The sequence below is a fragment of the Maniola jurtina genome, chromosome 15 (genome assembly GCF_905333055.1).
Source record: "Maniola jurtina chromosome 15, ilManJurt1.1, whole genome shotgun sequence".
Classification (NCBI taxonomy): Eukaryota; Metazoa; Arthropoda; class Insecta; order Lepidoptera; family Nymphalidae; genus Maniola; species Maniola jurtina.
The window spans coordinates 1,818,809-1,831,986 of record NC_060043.1 but is presented as its reverse complement, the minus strand read 5'-3'; the positions used below and the strand labels follow the sequence as shown (position 1 = coordinate 1,831,986).

Here is a 13,178-nt window from a genome sequence, read left to right as displayed (position 1 = left end):
TACGCCTTTACAGCTCGCGTCACGAAAGTAGAAACATTTATACTTAAGTTTTCCTTAGCTGACTTAAAAGATAAATCGTCTCTTAGAAACGCGTAAGCGACGTGATTTGCCTGGCGCTTTAGACCTGGAGTTCAGTTTTTACTCGAATCATGATTTCGTTGTTAGTTTGCGGTTATGAGGCGAGGGCATGACAGGTGGTTAAAGTTACGTTACAGTTAAGCAAAATGGTTGCACAAGTCTGGTTGGAATTTTGAATCAAAATTTTACCTTTAACTCAATCATGCAGTTCCTCAGTTGTGCGATAATACACTTTGCTTGTAACTTTAAGCAAAGGTAAATAAATCGCGCATCGATTAATAGATCTTACCATGAGTAATAAACGAAGGTATGAATACTATATTGTGCAACCCACTTTGCCTTTTATTGACCGTCAAAGTTTAACAGTAATCATAATATTATTACTTTAACCGCCTATTATGCAACTGGCCATCAGTCTAACTGTGTGTGTAACTTCAGAATTTTCAACATTCGTGACGCGTACTGTTAATTGTTATTTATTGCCTATTTTAATTATTTCAGGAGCAATGCAACATTAATGAATTATCACAGTGTAAAAATGCATACAGTTCTTCCTAGCTTCGCTTTTAGTTACGCCAAAACTAACTCAAGTTATAACTTTAGTTTCAAAATTAAAAAGTCTGACGGCCAAAAATAAATAATTAATCAATTAAATTGTCGATAAACGACTGTTCGACTTTGCAAAATCGTTATTGGTCAAGAATAACATAATTTTTGACAAATATGTAATAATCAATTAATTGAAGTAGCAACTAATCGACATTTACAAATGAAATGAAATGAATAACTAATCTAAAAGCTTTCACATGCGAGTTTAATGGAGTCCTATCGAATTATAGATACAGATTTATTATTATCATTCAATTGGGCCGTTAGAAAACTTAAAGTTTGGAGCCTGTGCCACACGTTGACTAAGATTGACCCCCATTACTAATTTGATTGATTAATTAGTTGTAGCAAAAAAAACTAACAAACAATTCCATAATATTTGTATGGCTGTGTCCACTCTCTATGGTTTGTTACACTGTGTTTTATGCTAGTACAATTTTATTATTTATTAAATAAAAGGCAATAATTATTTACATACATCACAATGATATAAAATATAGGTACTGTATAATATTATGATAGTTCTGTGATGTAAATAGACTTATGGATTTGCGGTTTCCTATTATATTTTATTTTAATTATTATAGTTGACAGATATAAACAAACTAATATAAAAAAACTTGGTTTATTTTACCCTACTCACCTTTATTTTATACAGAAGTGACCTAAGTCACAATTTTAATTTTTTTATATACATATACTTAGTTAAAGTTATATACGTATAGTTCGCGACTGGTCGAAATGGTAATCGGGGTATGAGGCGAGCGCGCCCCGGACACCCGCACTATTCCGCATCGGACAAGCGCGGGGGCTGTGCGGGAGTGCGGGACGTCCCCACTCCGATTGCCATCTCGACTTGTCGCGTACTATAGGTACCTATCAAGCCAAGAATTATTCTATTTTTTAAAAGATATTGTAGCGATATTTTGTCACTCACAAGTGTTTGCATTTAAACTATCTGTAGTCATAAATATTAAATCATTTTCATTTTTAAGGAATAAATAAAATAATTGATTTAAATAGGTATATTTAAATCAATTATTTTATTTTGACAATATTTGAGCATTTATAACAAGATAAAATGTCTCACTAGTATTTTGATTTTAAAATGTACTAGAATATCTATGACTAGAATGGTTTAGCGTATCAGTTTAGTTCTGGTACAATTCTGTACCAAAATCATGGGGAATTGATCTGAATTTTAACTGTAAATTATCGTATTCCACCATGGTTAGGGATTATCATTAATGTATCAAGTTTTACAAACTTTTAGGTAATATACCAAAAATCAAAGACACATTCATGCTACTTCCAAAAAATTGTGATAAATTGAATTTCTCGAAATCAAGATTTAAAAATGTATTATTTGGGTATGTCTAGTTTGTTTCTGTCGGTCAGACTTTAATTTTCACAAAAGTTTTCCAGAAATTCTTCTAGGTAAATGAGTTTTATAAATATTTTAATTTTAATAAACGTTGAACAAGAGATCCTTTGTATTATATAGATTTAAGTAATGTTGCCAGATGTAAAATAATCCGGAGTTTAGAATGATAACATCGAACCTTTTTCCTAACAATTTTTTTTTTGTATTACCTCTTAACTATTGGAGTGTACAGTCCGACAAGGCTCTTTTGGCACTTGAGTGAGGGCGCTATTGTAGCTTTATGCCGACACAGCGAACTATCCACAAGTTCACTTCTCTAGATGGCGGCTTTAGTTCCACAGCAGTTAGCAGTTTAGCAGTTATTTTGGCCACGCGCCAAAAGAGCCTTGTCGGACTGGTAGAGGTAAGCAGCTGGATCGCAGCACGCACATACAAACTGTGGAACCAACTCCCTTCGGTTCCCACTAGATTTCAACTTGGGGTTATTCAATGGCAGATCAACAAATTCTAGTAAGGCCGGCAACGCATTTGGCGGCTTTTCTGGTGCTGCAAATGTTCATGGGCGGGCGGTATCACTTAACATCAGGTGACCCGCCTGCTAGTTTGCTCACGATTTTTATTTAAAAAATAAAAAAGTTATGTTTAACATGGCTAATATTCTTAAAGAAACTCATTACATTGCCGTGAGTTAAAATGTTTACGTCTTTATTTTATTTATTGTGACTGAAGAATCATTGTGTGTAGCCAAACTCTGGATTGTTGCATATTACTGTATATAAATATAATTAATATTACAATTATTGTAAAAAAATGTACCTAACTTTTTTTTAAATAAACTACGATGAATTACGAATACAACCTTTTTTTTATTATTTAGAATTTAGACAATACCTAATTCCTGGGGAAATATTGAGATGAGACTGCATCTAATTACCTATTATTATTATGAAAGGTACGTACGGACGTGCAAGTTTCTTCAAGTTCTATATACCTAAGTAAATAAAACACCAAAAACGATGCTTTTTAACCGACTACGGCAAAGCCAAAAGGACCAAATAAAACCAAATAAAATTTGAATTTCGCGGGCAGACCCGTCGCTAGCCCCTTAAATCAAGTGATATTTAATTACTTAAAACACAGTGATATTTAATTACTTACAACACACATAACTCTGAAAGTTAGAGGTGCGTGCCCGGGATTGCACCCCCGACCTCCGATACGGAGGCGGACGTCCTACTAACCGCTAGGCTATCACAGCTTTATTTAGCTTCGGGTGAGGAAATAAAAATATCAATTTCTATACAAAATACGTATATTTCAATAAAGTGACTACAAAGGAACTGGCTTATAATATAATCGTAATCAATAACAAATAAGGCACTCTTGCCTGTAGTATATTAGTTCTATTTATGGCCAAGCTTAAAGTATACCAATAAATAAGCGGTCTTTCCGTTCGTCACAAGCTCCCTGGTAACCTCGACTGGTTGCTACTGCTTACGCGTCATAGAAGTTGAAACTGTAGTAAGTAGTTGGCGATCTCTTTATTAGGTAATTTTATTCTACTGTCGGAGATCAAAAACGACTCCCCCTTTTCCCAACTTTCATGACGCGTATTCAAATCACTCGACTTGTTCAAAAGTTAAGCTTTTACATCTATCTTCTACGTACACTTATAGGCACCTTCGATTCAGCTTAAACATTAACAAAAAAAATGTGTCGACTAAAATGTGATTTCATTTTTTTTTTTAGGAACGTTAGTAAATATGGCAACACCTATCAACTTGAAGCCTGTTACCAGTTAAAGATTTCATTTGTAAGGCTTTAGACCATATTGTAGTCTTTGCTTTAGACTTGGGTTGCTGCTTGGGTGGTTGGGTTGGGTTGGGTTGTTTAGACTGGGTCCCATAACCCAGTGGCCAGGCGAACGTGCAGGAGCGCTGATGAGTTTTAGTGGGTAGTCTGGTAGAATGACTCTCGGCCGGCGAGTCCCACATCTTGTATCTTTTGTTCTCTTGCCAAAATAAATAAATTGAATGAAACTTATTACTTACTAATTTACACGAGTAGTAGAAAATATTAAAATATATTTTAGGTATATATAATCGACACATTTCTCTTATTGTAGGTAGATACACTATTTCTTTCTATAGCATAAACTACTAAGTACTTTGTACGTCAATCGTTATATTACAAAAATAATTAGTACCTATTATAAGCAAAAGACATTATTTTAATCACAATAATTATTTTATATTTTATAACAATGCGTATAAAAATATTAATTATACCTAGGTACTTTTATCCCCTTACTAATAAACGTAGTATAGCAGTTGTATAGCAGCAGTTACACAGTCCTTTGTCATGTTCTTTCGAATGCTAAATTACTGATGACAGAAAGAGAGGAATCGGTGTGACTCTGTACTTTAAATATTCAGCCGCTAAGCAACCGTTTATTAGTAAAGCCTTTACTTAACACAATTTTTTTTTTCTCTCTGGTCTGGCTTTACAAAGATTAGCCAATGTCAAGTTTGTAGTTATTTGTAACAAGTTAGTTAAACTATACAAGTATGGACCCCGTCTGTGCCAGCGCTCGCCGACATACGCACGGCACCCCCTTAGAGCGCTTTACAAAAAAACACTCCAAAAAGATAGAGCACGCCCGCCAGCTAACACCAACACAGACGAAGTCCCACAAAATTATTGTTAGACAATAATAATAAAATAAACAAAGTTTATCGTCTTAATGTTACTAGAAAAGGGATTTTATATGAGCTGTAAATCCTTTATGTAATTGTTTTAAATGCAATAAGTTGTAGCTTGCTCGTTGTAAAATGATGTCTCAAAACTCAAAAAAATGTGTTGCAATTCAAACATCCTAATAAAATAGAAACACTTATGTCCTCAATATTTTATTCAAGTTCCATGATAGATGAAGCTGTGATGATAGAGGTTGCATCTTTTGCAGATCATTTGACCATGACACATTAATATGGAATGAACGCCATTAAGACAACTATAGCATAATTCATATTATAACCACAAAATGTTTATTAATTGTATTTCAAAAAATTATAACACTTAATTAATTCTCAAATAAATTATAGTAGGTCTATACAAATTGGAATCATCGTATTTTATATTTGTTTAATTTAATTGACTGAATTATGGCGAATATCAGTAAATAGCTAAAGCGATTTTTTTCAAAATAATCTTCACGGGGTTGCCACCTGAAAATAAAATAAAATAATGAGAGAATAATCAGACAATGCATTTTAGTCAATTAAGCAATAGTGAGAGAGTTTCAGCCAGTCAGAAGTGATTGCAATTACCATACTATAGCTGTAAATCTGCAACAGCCTAAGATTTGATGCAAAATAACAGCTTGCGACTTCGGCGTGAAAATCGCCAGACTTAGACGTTTATCTCTGGTTAAATAACGGTAATCCATACCGATATTATAATGTGAACGTTTATCTGTCCGTCTGCCTATGTGCTTGCTTTCACGGCGCATTCTTGTAACCAATTTTGATATTTGGTACAGAGATCTTAAATTCCAAGATGAACATAGGCTACTTTTTATCCCGGAAAAATCAAAGAGTTCTTACGGGATTGAAGTCGTGGGTTCATCTAGTATTTCCCTGCCACTTTTTTTTATTACATCCTTTACCCTAAGGTTGCCTGGAAGAGATCGCTATTTTCTGAATCTAAAATCTATTTTGTTATACATTTGTATGTGAATTTATTTAGTGTACAATAAAGAATATTTTGCTTCTCTGCTTTTACTTTATTATTAATCTTCTAGAAGGAGATAACTTACAACAAGTAGGTTCCCGCTCTTAGCGCGATGGATGGCGGGCTGCGGCCCGTTGGTCACCTCGATGGTGCCGCCCTGCTTGCCATTCACGAGGTTATGCACGATGCTGCAATAAACACAGACAATAATATTATTACTTATAGCTACATTAATTTATACTTCTTAAACCCTCTGGCGAAAGTTGAAGAACATAAAGTTAAAATAAAAGTGAGATGCCATGGAAAACTGTGCACAGGACATAACGCTCCGGTTACACGCTCTGTCTTGCCTGCACCGAGAACTGCAAAGTCCAATCTTTAGCAGGTTTTGAAATTGCGCGAGATTACATTTTGCCGTAGACACGCATGCAGGAAATCAATCTCTTAGGCAAGACTGAGCGTGTAGCCGGAGCTTAAACATTTTTTTGAATTATTGAAAGGAAACCTACCTTCCAGTGTCGACAATCTCAATTATCTCAGGCTTTTTGGTGTAGTCCGTCACGATGGTGAGAGCTTCGATGACGTGCGACACTGAAATTATCAGGTCACCCTGGAACAAAAATTATTGGTCAAAAAATGGTGCTGATGTGGTTTCACTTGCTTGGCAAGTCAGACTCAAATCGAAAACAAGATGTAAATAAGAACGAATATGAATTTCAGTTTGATTAATTCTCGGTTCCCTTGCCTTTGGCCTTGTCTCTTTTGTACATACTCTTTGTACTGTCTCTTTTGTTCTTACCTTGTCTTTCTTCAGCTCCTGTGGTATTTTGATGAGCACGAGCCCGTCAGTCTCATTGGTGACAACGACTCGAAGTACGTCGAGAGGTAGGCGATGTTTGAGCTTGTACGTTTTGCTCTTGGCTGCATCAAGGACGTAGAGTGCCTTGTCCGATGCTAGGAGCGCTCGCTCGCGAGGTTTGTATCCACGACGGTCGTACTTTACAGCTTCGCATGAGTACTGGTACAAAGAAAGAAATTATAAGTAGGTATAAAATGTGCTCCTTCCTTTTAATAAGAGCTTCAGTAGCTCACCGTTTGAGGAGTGGACTGGATTCCGAAAGGTCAGCGGTCCAAATCCCATCCATTACACTATTGTGGTACCTACTCCTAGCACAAGCTTTACGCTTGGAAGGTAAAGGGGAATGTCAGTCACGATTTAGCATGGCTAAATCGTGAATAGATATAGTGTACTGGCGCTCACTAGAGAAAACCTATCCAAAATGGGCATCCACGGACTGACATGATGATAGGCAAAAAGTTGGTAAAACTAAGTACTGACTTATTGCTATGGAGGAGGAATGTCAAGAAGGAGTACCTTATATATATAAATTAACTTACAATCAGTTCTTCTCCCGTGGGCCACGAAGGCGAGGCCATGAAGGTGTTCCTCAAAACGCGATGATCCTCCGAAAGTCGGTCGTTTACGAAGCGCTCGCGAATACTGCTCGGGTAGCTATTCTTCTTGCCTAAACAACGTTAACAACTATTAAATTATTGTGGTATAAGTCACTTAGGATATCTTTGTAGTCCTGAACAGGCTGAATAGGCCTGGTAAACTATGAGGCGTGTACTAGCGTGAAGTGCTGCTTCACTTTATCCAGGATATCAAACTTTTTGGGAGCCGTTTAGACCTATAAAATTAACCGATAAAAGTCGGAAAGACATCCGATTTTGAGTAGGAAATATTGAGTAATTTGCAATTTTCACCCACTGAAACGGACCCTCCATTATATAATCATTACCTAACCTTTATGGGTGGCAACCGCAGTGGTCAAACCAAACCAGTCTTTACTTCCGGCAGCATAATAATAAATTGTTGCACTCAAAGGCTTTATAAAACTCATACCTTTAAAGATTTTCTCAGCCAAGACTTTCAGCTCAAACTGTTTCTTATTAGCAGGAGTGAGGGCTAGTCGGTACTTCCTCGCTAGATGCAGCCTATGAAGCCTGTGCAATTCCCTGGACGCTTCCTGGCAGGTAGCGGGACAGGGTGGCCAGGACATGTCCAGGAGTTTTGTGGGAAGCCTGGTGGACAGCCGCTTGAGCCAGTGGACCTTTGCAATGCCCAGGAAACGACGGTTTTCTGGTGTTTCTGGACCATTGCGAGTGATGAAACCTGATGGAATTGGTTTCAATGATTAATTATATTCATAATTATGTTGACTCCAGTATCGGTACCAAAATAACCAACGATGGACGAAAATCAAGGGCTGACAAAGAAGAAAAGACGGCTTATGCCCTTGGCCTTGCCCAAGCAGAATATAGAATTTCTGATTTATTTTTTCTTATCGAGAACACCTACATACAAAATCTTAAGTACCTAGCGTTTTGATCTGTCATAAGCCAGTCAGTTTCTCCTTTTATATGAGACTAGCTGAGAGCTGACCGGCCCCAGCTTCACTTGGGTGGAATTTCTCAAATTTCTTTTTCTTAGTCAGTTTTACGTCACAAAGAAAATCTACAACCTGCAGTCTCAAGCTTCTAGACCCAGTGGGTAGATTTGTATGTTTATAATCTTCAGTTTCTTTTTTATAAATACAAGATTGAAGTTGTAAATTATTGTCTCACTCACCTTTGATGAAAGCTCTTATGACGTCAGCAGCCTTCTTCCTCCTTGCTCTCAGCCTTTGTGCCAGGAATCTCCTGATCCACTTTTGGATGATGATAGCTGCGGCCCGCATCCTCAGATACTGTTTTCTCTGCCAGTATCCTCTCCAGCGACTCTGGATGATGGTTGCGAGGTCGTTTTTCTTGAGCTGGTAAGCATCTTCAGTGTCGAAAAGGGTTTTGGGGAAGCGGATGAATATTTTTGTGCTGAAATGGAATAAATGGAATTTTGTTCTCATTTACTTTCATTTTGGTATCAAACGGGATTTTTAAAACACCCATATCCACGCGAACGAAGTCGCGGGCGTCAGCTAATAAGGTTTTAAGATGATACGGCCTTACCAAATCGGTAAGATGGAATCCATCCATTATATGGTGAGCTTTATTGGTCTGTTCGTCAGTTCAGTGACTACTAATGTTAATGATATGAAATATGCAATAGTTAAAAAAATACTTGTCCAACTTTTTTCATAAATATTTGCCATCAATGAATTCAGCCAGTTCTCTCATCATTTCCTTTCTAAATATTGCTTAAAATTCTATATCAAATTGAAGATTGCATTCGTCTACTTACTTGCCCATCCTATATTCCTCCTTTTCGTACTTGAGCGTTTCGACTAGGCATTGGACTCCTTCTCTTGGGGGTCCCCTAAAGTTGGGCCATGTGTTTGGGCTTAAGCACTTGTACCTAGAATATAAGAATAACACAATTAGTATAGCATCACGAGATTTTTTTGCAATAAATTGATGTGGGACAAACGAAAAGGACAAATAATAAAGTATCATCTTACCTCTCCAGGAAAGCTTCGTAGGTACGTCGGTAGGCGAAGCCAGCGCGTCGGACTCTTAGATTTTCCATCAAGCCAAGGTACTTCACTTGATGCGACACCAATTTGTCGTCGAAAGACACTGCGAACAAAAATTCAGCTATACTATGCTAACACTATACTATCTCACGCGTAGTTAGCTATTATTCGTTGAGATTGACTACCATGGCCGAAAATCGGTTAGGTGTAGCACTCACATATCGAATTAAAAGAATGAACTTACTAGGTGCCTTGAAGTCATTAGGTTTAATGCAGCGGATGTAAGATGGTTCTTTGCTGCTGAGGATCTTAATAAGCTCATTTAGTGAGTTCTTGAATTGTGTTATGGCTGTTTCTGGCCGCTTTTTCGATGCTAGGTTTAGATCCTGAAATAAATTGCTATCCATTATCAAACATTATGAGACGGGGGTAACCAAAACTTCAGAAATATCATCAAATTGTCAGAAAACATCTTTATTAGTATAATGGTGACTAGCCACAGCTGAAATCTTCCACCAGAGAAGACTTGAGACAAGTTAAAAAATATTTTCCAAATTGCCCCTACTGCAAATGAAATCGAAGGTCTCGCAACTAACACAACTTAAACTGCACCAAAATTATTACCTTAAAGCAAGTTCCAGCAATTTTGTTCCCGCTTGACGCCATTAGGCTCTGCAGGTCACGGAATAGCAAGTCATTGTTCTTCTCTATGAAGGTGTTCACATTGTATGTCACTTCGCCGGCGTAGTGAACGAGGCAGAATTCCTGGAAAACCCCAAATGATTTAATTGGAACTTTTAGCTCAGAAGGGGGATCATTATTTTAGTTATTATAATAGAAAAAATCTTGAAGAACTTACATCCCTTCCCATAATTTTCTGAGTTTTGCTGTCGACTTTCTGGTGGGACTTGAAGTGCGCGTGTCCGTCCAAACGTTGGGACAACTTCTCGAGGAAACTGAGATCCGTAGCGTCTCCAGGACGAAGGCATTCGTCATCCAAGATTGAAATTATACCTGGTTCAATGACAAAATAATTTGAATAGTTTAAATAATTTTGAAATGAATTAGAAGAATGGTTCTATAGATGTTAAAGTAAATTGGCGAAAATAAGGAAAATTTTCAGTAAAGAACAAGGATGCATTTTATGGGCCAAACCAAGGACGAGGTTATAGTATCGGTTTATACATTAAAATAAATGAAAAGCGTATAGGAACATGATAGGAACAAAAAATTGTGAAGTTGCCATTCCCATCAAAACGAATAATGACAGCTTTTTGAAATTAGTAATAGATCTGAAGAGAGTTTAGATAAGCGTAAACCATGACTGAGGATGTAAAGGTAACTATAAAGAAAATGACAAAATTTATGTGTATTGACGCACCTCTATGTCTCTCCTCTATAAGGTCACAGATGATGATGTTGTTGAAATACTCCACGGGTACCCACTCGATGCCTTCACGCAGATATTCTTCTTGTTCAGACTTTAGGGTCAGCTGGATGAAGAGCTGTTGCAGCTTTTCATTACAGAAGTTGATGCAGAATTGTTCAAAACTGAAAGGAATAGTTCATCATCTCAACCCATCACCGGCCCATACACTGAACATGGCTCTACTAGGCTATTATAGTTCCAAGGGATTTTTTTATTGTTTAAAAAAATTCATGGTCTTAATAAAACACTATCATAAAAATTAAAAGTGAAATAATTGAAAACATGAAAATGTTCGTATGAGGTAAGAAGGTAGGAGGAATTGAAATTATCCAATCATATAATTTTAATCTCTAGTTAATGGAATAATATTATGAGCTAATCGCAAATTGGCGATTTGCGATTAGTTGTTGAAGGTTACATTTTAAGACCCACTGTCGTTCCAAAAATATTTCAACAATTACAATTACGATTTATGGCTGCTTTTATCCCGGAAAATTTAAAGAGTTCCCACTGGATTTGTAAAAACGGGCATCATAGATTTAAAAAAAATTATCGTTACCAACCTGTTCTTTGGGAATATTTCGAATCCATAGATATCCAGGATGCCAATAACGGAGTCTCTCGGGTCTTTATGTTTAGGCGCCAAGGAGGCATTCAGCCTGGATACCAGCCAACTGAAGTGCTTGTCATAAATAGCCTTCGCGAGGGCATCCCGTGCATATTGCGCCTGTTCAAGGTCTAGAGGGGTAGTCACGACGTCTCCTCGTGCTTCGATTGTGCGGCTTGTGAGCGCTTCTCGGAGTTTACTTGAGCTTACTTTGAGGAGCTGTAAGATATTTGGTACTTTTAGTCTCTTCAAAAATGGTGTTGGTTCACTGCGAGTTTTAAATATACGAATTTATTGGTTCAGAATAACATAAGACTCAAGAATAATACTGGGGATTATTAGCTCAATAGCAGCATAAGCTTTTGAGAGTTTTGAATCACTTAGAATTATTGTTCTATTGAATTGTTGTCTATATTTTTGCCCATATTTTTATTTAGCTTTGTATGTGTTTTTTCTGTATTAATTTTGTGGTGCAAAAGTATATTTATTAATTAATTCATTGATCGTAGAAGTGTAAGAGAAATAGGAAGTCAAAGATTTTGCTATGAATTCTGTAGAAATCCAACAATGAAGGCCAAAAGGACACCAAGAAATTGTTTAGGTATATCATCTCATCGTCTCACCTCAGCAACATTTGAACTATTCGTATCGTGCGATAGTATTTCCGCATACCCCTTGTCATTCTGTACGAACTTCACATTGCCCAGATGCAGTACGCTTGCCACGATCTCGAAGATTTCCTTCTGTTCGTCATTTCCTATCTCGATCACTTTCATTGCTCCTGTGACTGTACGGAACTGCTCTGCGTCATTCAGTTTTTGGCTTGCTGGTGTCACCTGAAGATAACATATTTTATTTTACATACATACTGTTTTTTATAAGAAATGAAACGTCTTAAAAAATCATAAGAAATGACTCCCTCTTGGCGTGAAGGAGGATTCAATGTGCTTAAGGATCCAGCAGAGTGAGGAATCTCTTCTCAATGCCCTATTCTGTTTATGATATTTTGTTGGATCGAGGGTTGTATACTTGATCCTATGGCAAATTAAAGTCTTCTATAAAGATATTGATCGAAGCTCGAGGTTCTCGGGATGAAGATTAAATATCCAACATCCAAGCGAAAGGATTTTGAAGTGTTGATGATCGCAATTAGAACTAAGATTCAAGATTCAAAAGTTCAATGGAAATGCAGAATGTGTAATTAACATGCGAGTACCTACTTGCAAGGTATTCAGAAGGGTTATTAATGAATAGGCAATGTTCGTTTCAAATATTGTGGTTAACTAGTAAACCGCAATATTTTGTAAATTAAGACGAAGAAACATGAGTTACGTGGGTGCTTTATGTGGCTTTCGCTGTCAAAATAATCTAATTGCACTCATGTGAAGTGAACTGCATAGTTTATCATTACATGTTTAGTAGGTCAAGAGTATAAAGGATTTCGCACATATACTTATTATAAATAGTTTTGTAAAGTAATTTTCCGTCCCGTCCGTCCGTCCGTCGTATCTGTCAAGAAACCTATAGGGTAAAGTCCCGTTGACCTAGAATTATGAAATGGCATAGAATTATTATTTGGCAGAAAGGTAGGTCTTATAGCGCAAGTACAGGAGTAAATCTGAAAACCGCGAATTTGTGGTTACATCATTAAAAAAAAACTAAAATATGTTTCAATTTTCAAAGTAAGATACCAAGTGGGGTATCATATGAAAGGGCTTTACCTGTACATTCTAAAATAGATTTTCATTTATTTTTATGTATAGTAAGTTTCTGATTTTCCTATATCGAAAAATGTTGGAAAAATACCCGAATACGGAACCCTCAGTGCGCGAGTCTGACTCGCACTTGGCCTGTTTTTTTACTAGT

The 13,178-nt window shown here is 36.8% G+C and overlaps 1 protein-coding gene across 6 annotated transcripts in view; it reads right to left on the bottom strand.

Annotated features, from left to right (window-relative positions):
* The window catches only part of LOC123872396 (unconventional myosin IC), a 61,031-nt gene that overhangs the window by 1,071 nt on the left and 46,782 nt on the right, over window positions 1-13,178 (bottom strand). For 5 of the 6 annotated variants that reach the window (XM_045916634.1, XM_045916635.1, XM_045916638.1 and 2 more), the window contains 15 exons: window positions 11,936-12,148; window positions 11,269-11,531; window positions 10,658-10,827; window positions 10,136-10,290; window positions 9,901-10,041; window positions 9,521-9,662; window positions 9,262-9,379; window positions 9,045-9,158; window positions 8,436-8,677; window positions 7,710-7,979; window positions 7,202-7,329; window positions 6,603-6,821; window positions 6,313-6,413; window positions 5,889-5,991; window positions 5,219-5,298 (listed from right to left, as the gene is read on the bottom strand). In XM_045916634.1, coding sequence (XP_045772590.1) covers window positions 5,284-5,298; window positions 5,889-5,991; window positions 6,313-6,413; window positions 6,603-6,821; window positions 7,202-7,329; window positions 7,710-7,979; window positions 8,436-8,677; window positions 9,045-9,158; window positions 9,262-9,379; window positions 9,521-9,662; window positions 9,901-10,041; window positions 10,136-10,290; window positions 10,658-10,827; window positions 11,269-11,531; window positions 11,936-12,148 — 2,394 coding nt within the window. In that variant the 3' untranslated portion in view covers window positions 5,219-5,283. Of the gene's footprint in view, window positions 1-4,545; window positions 4,554-5,218; window positions 5,299-5,888; window positions 5,992-6,312; window positions 6,414-6,602; window positions 6,822-7,201; window positions 7,330-7,709; window positions 7,980-8,435; window positions 8,678-9,044; window positions 9,159-9,261; window positions 9,380-9,520; window positions 9,663-9,900; window positions 10,042-10,135; window positions 10,291-10,657; window positions 10,828-11,268; window positions 11,532-11,935; window positions 12,149-13,178 lie in introns of those variants that run through there. The other variant, XM_045916636.1, reaches the window with a different exon arrangement.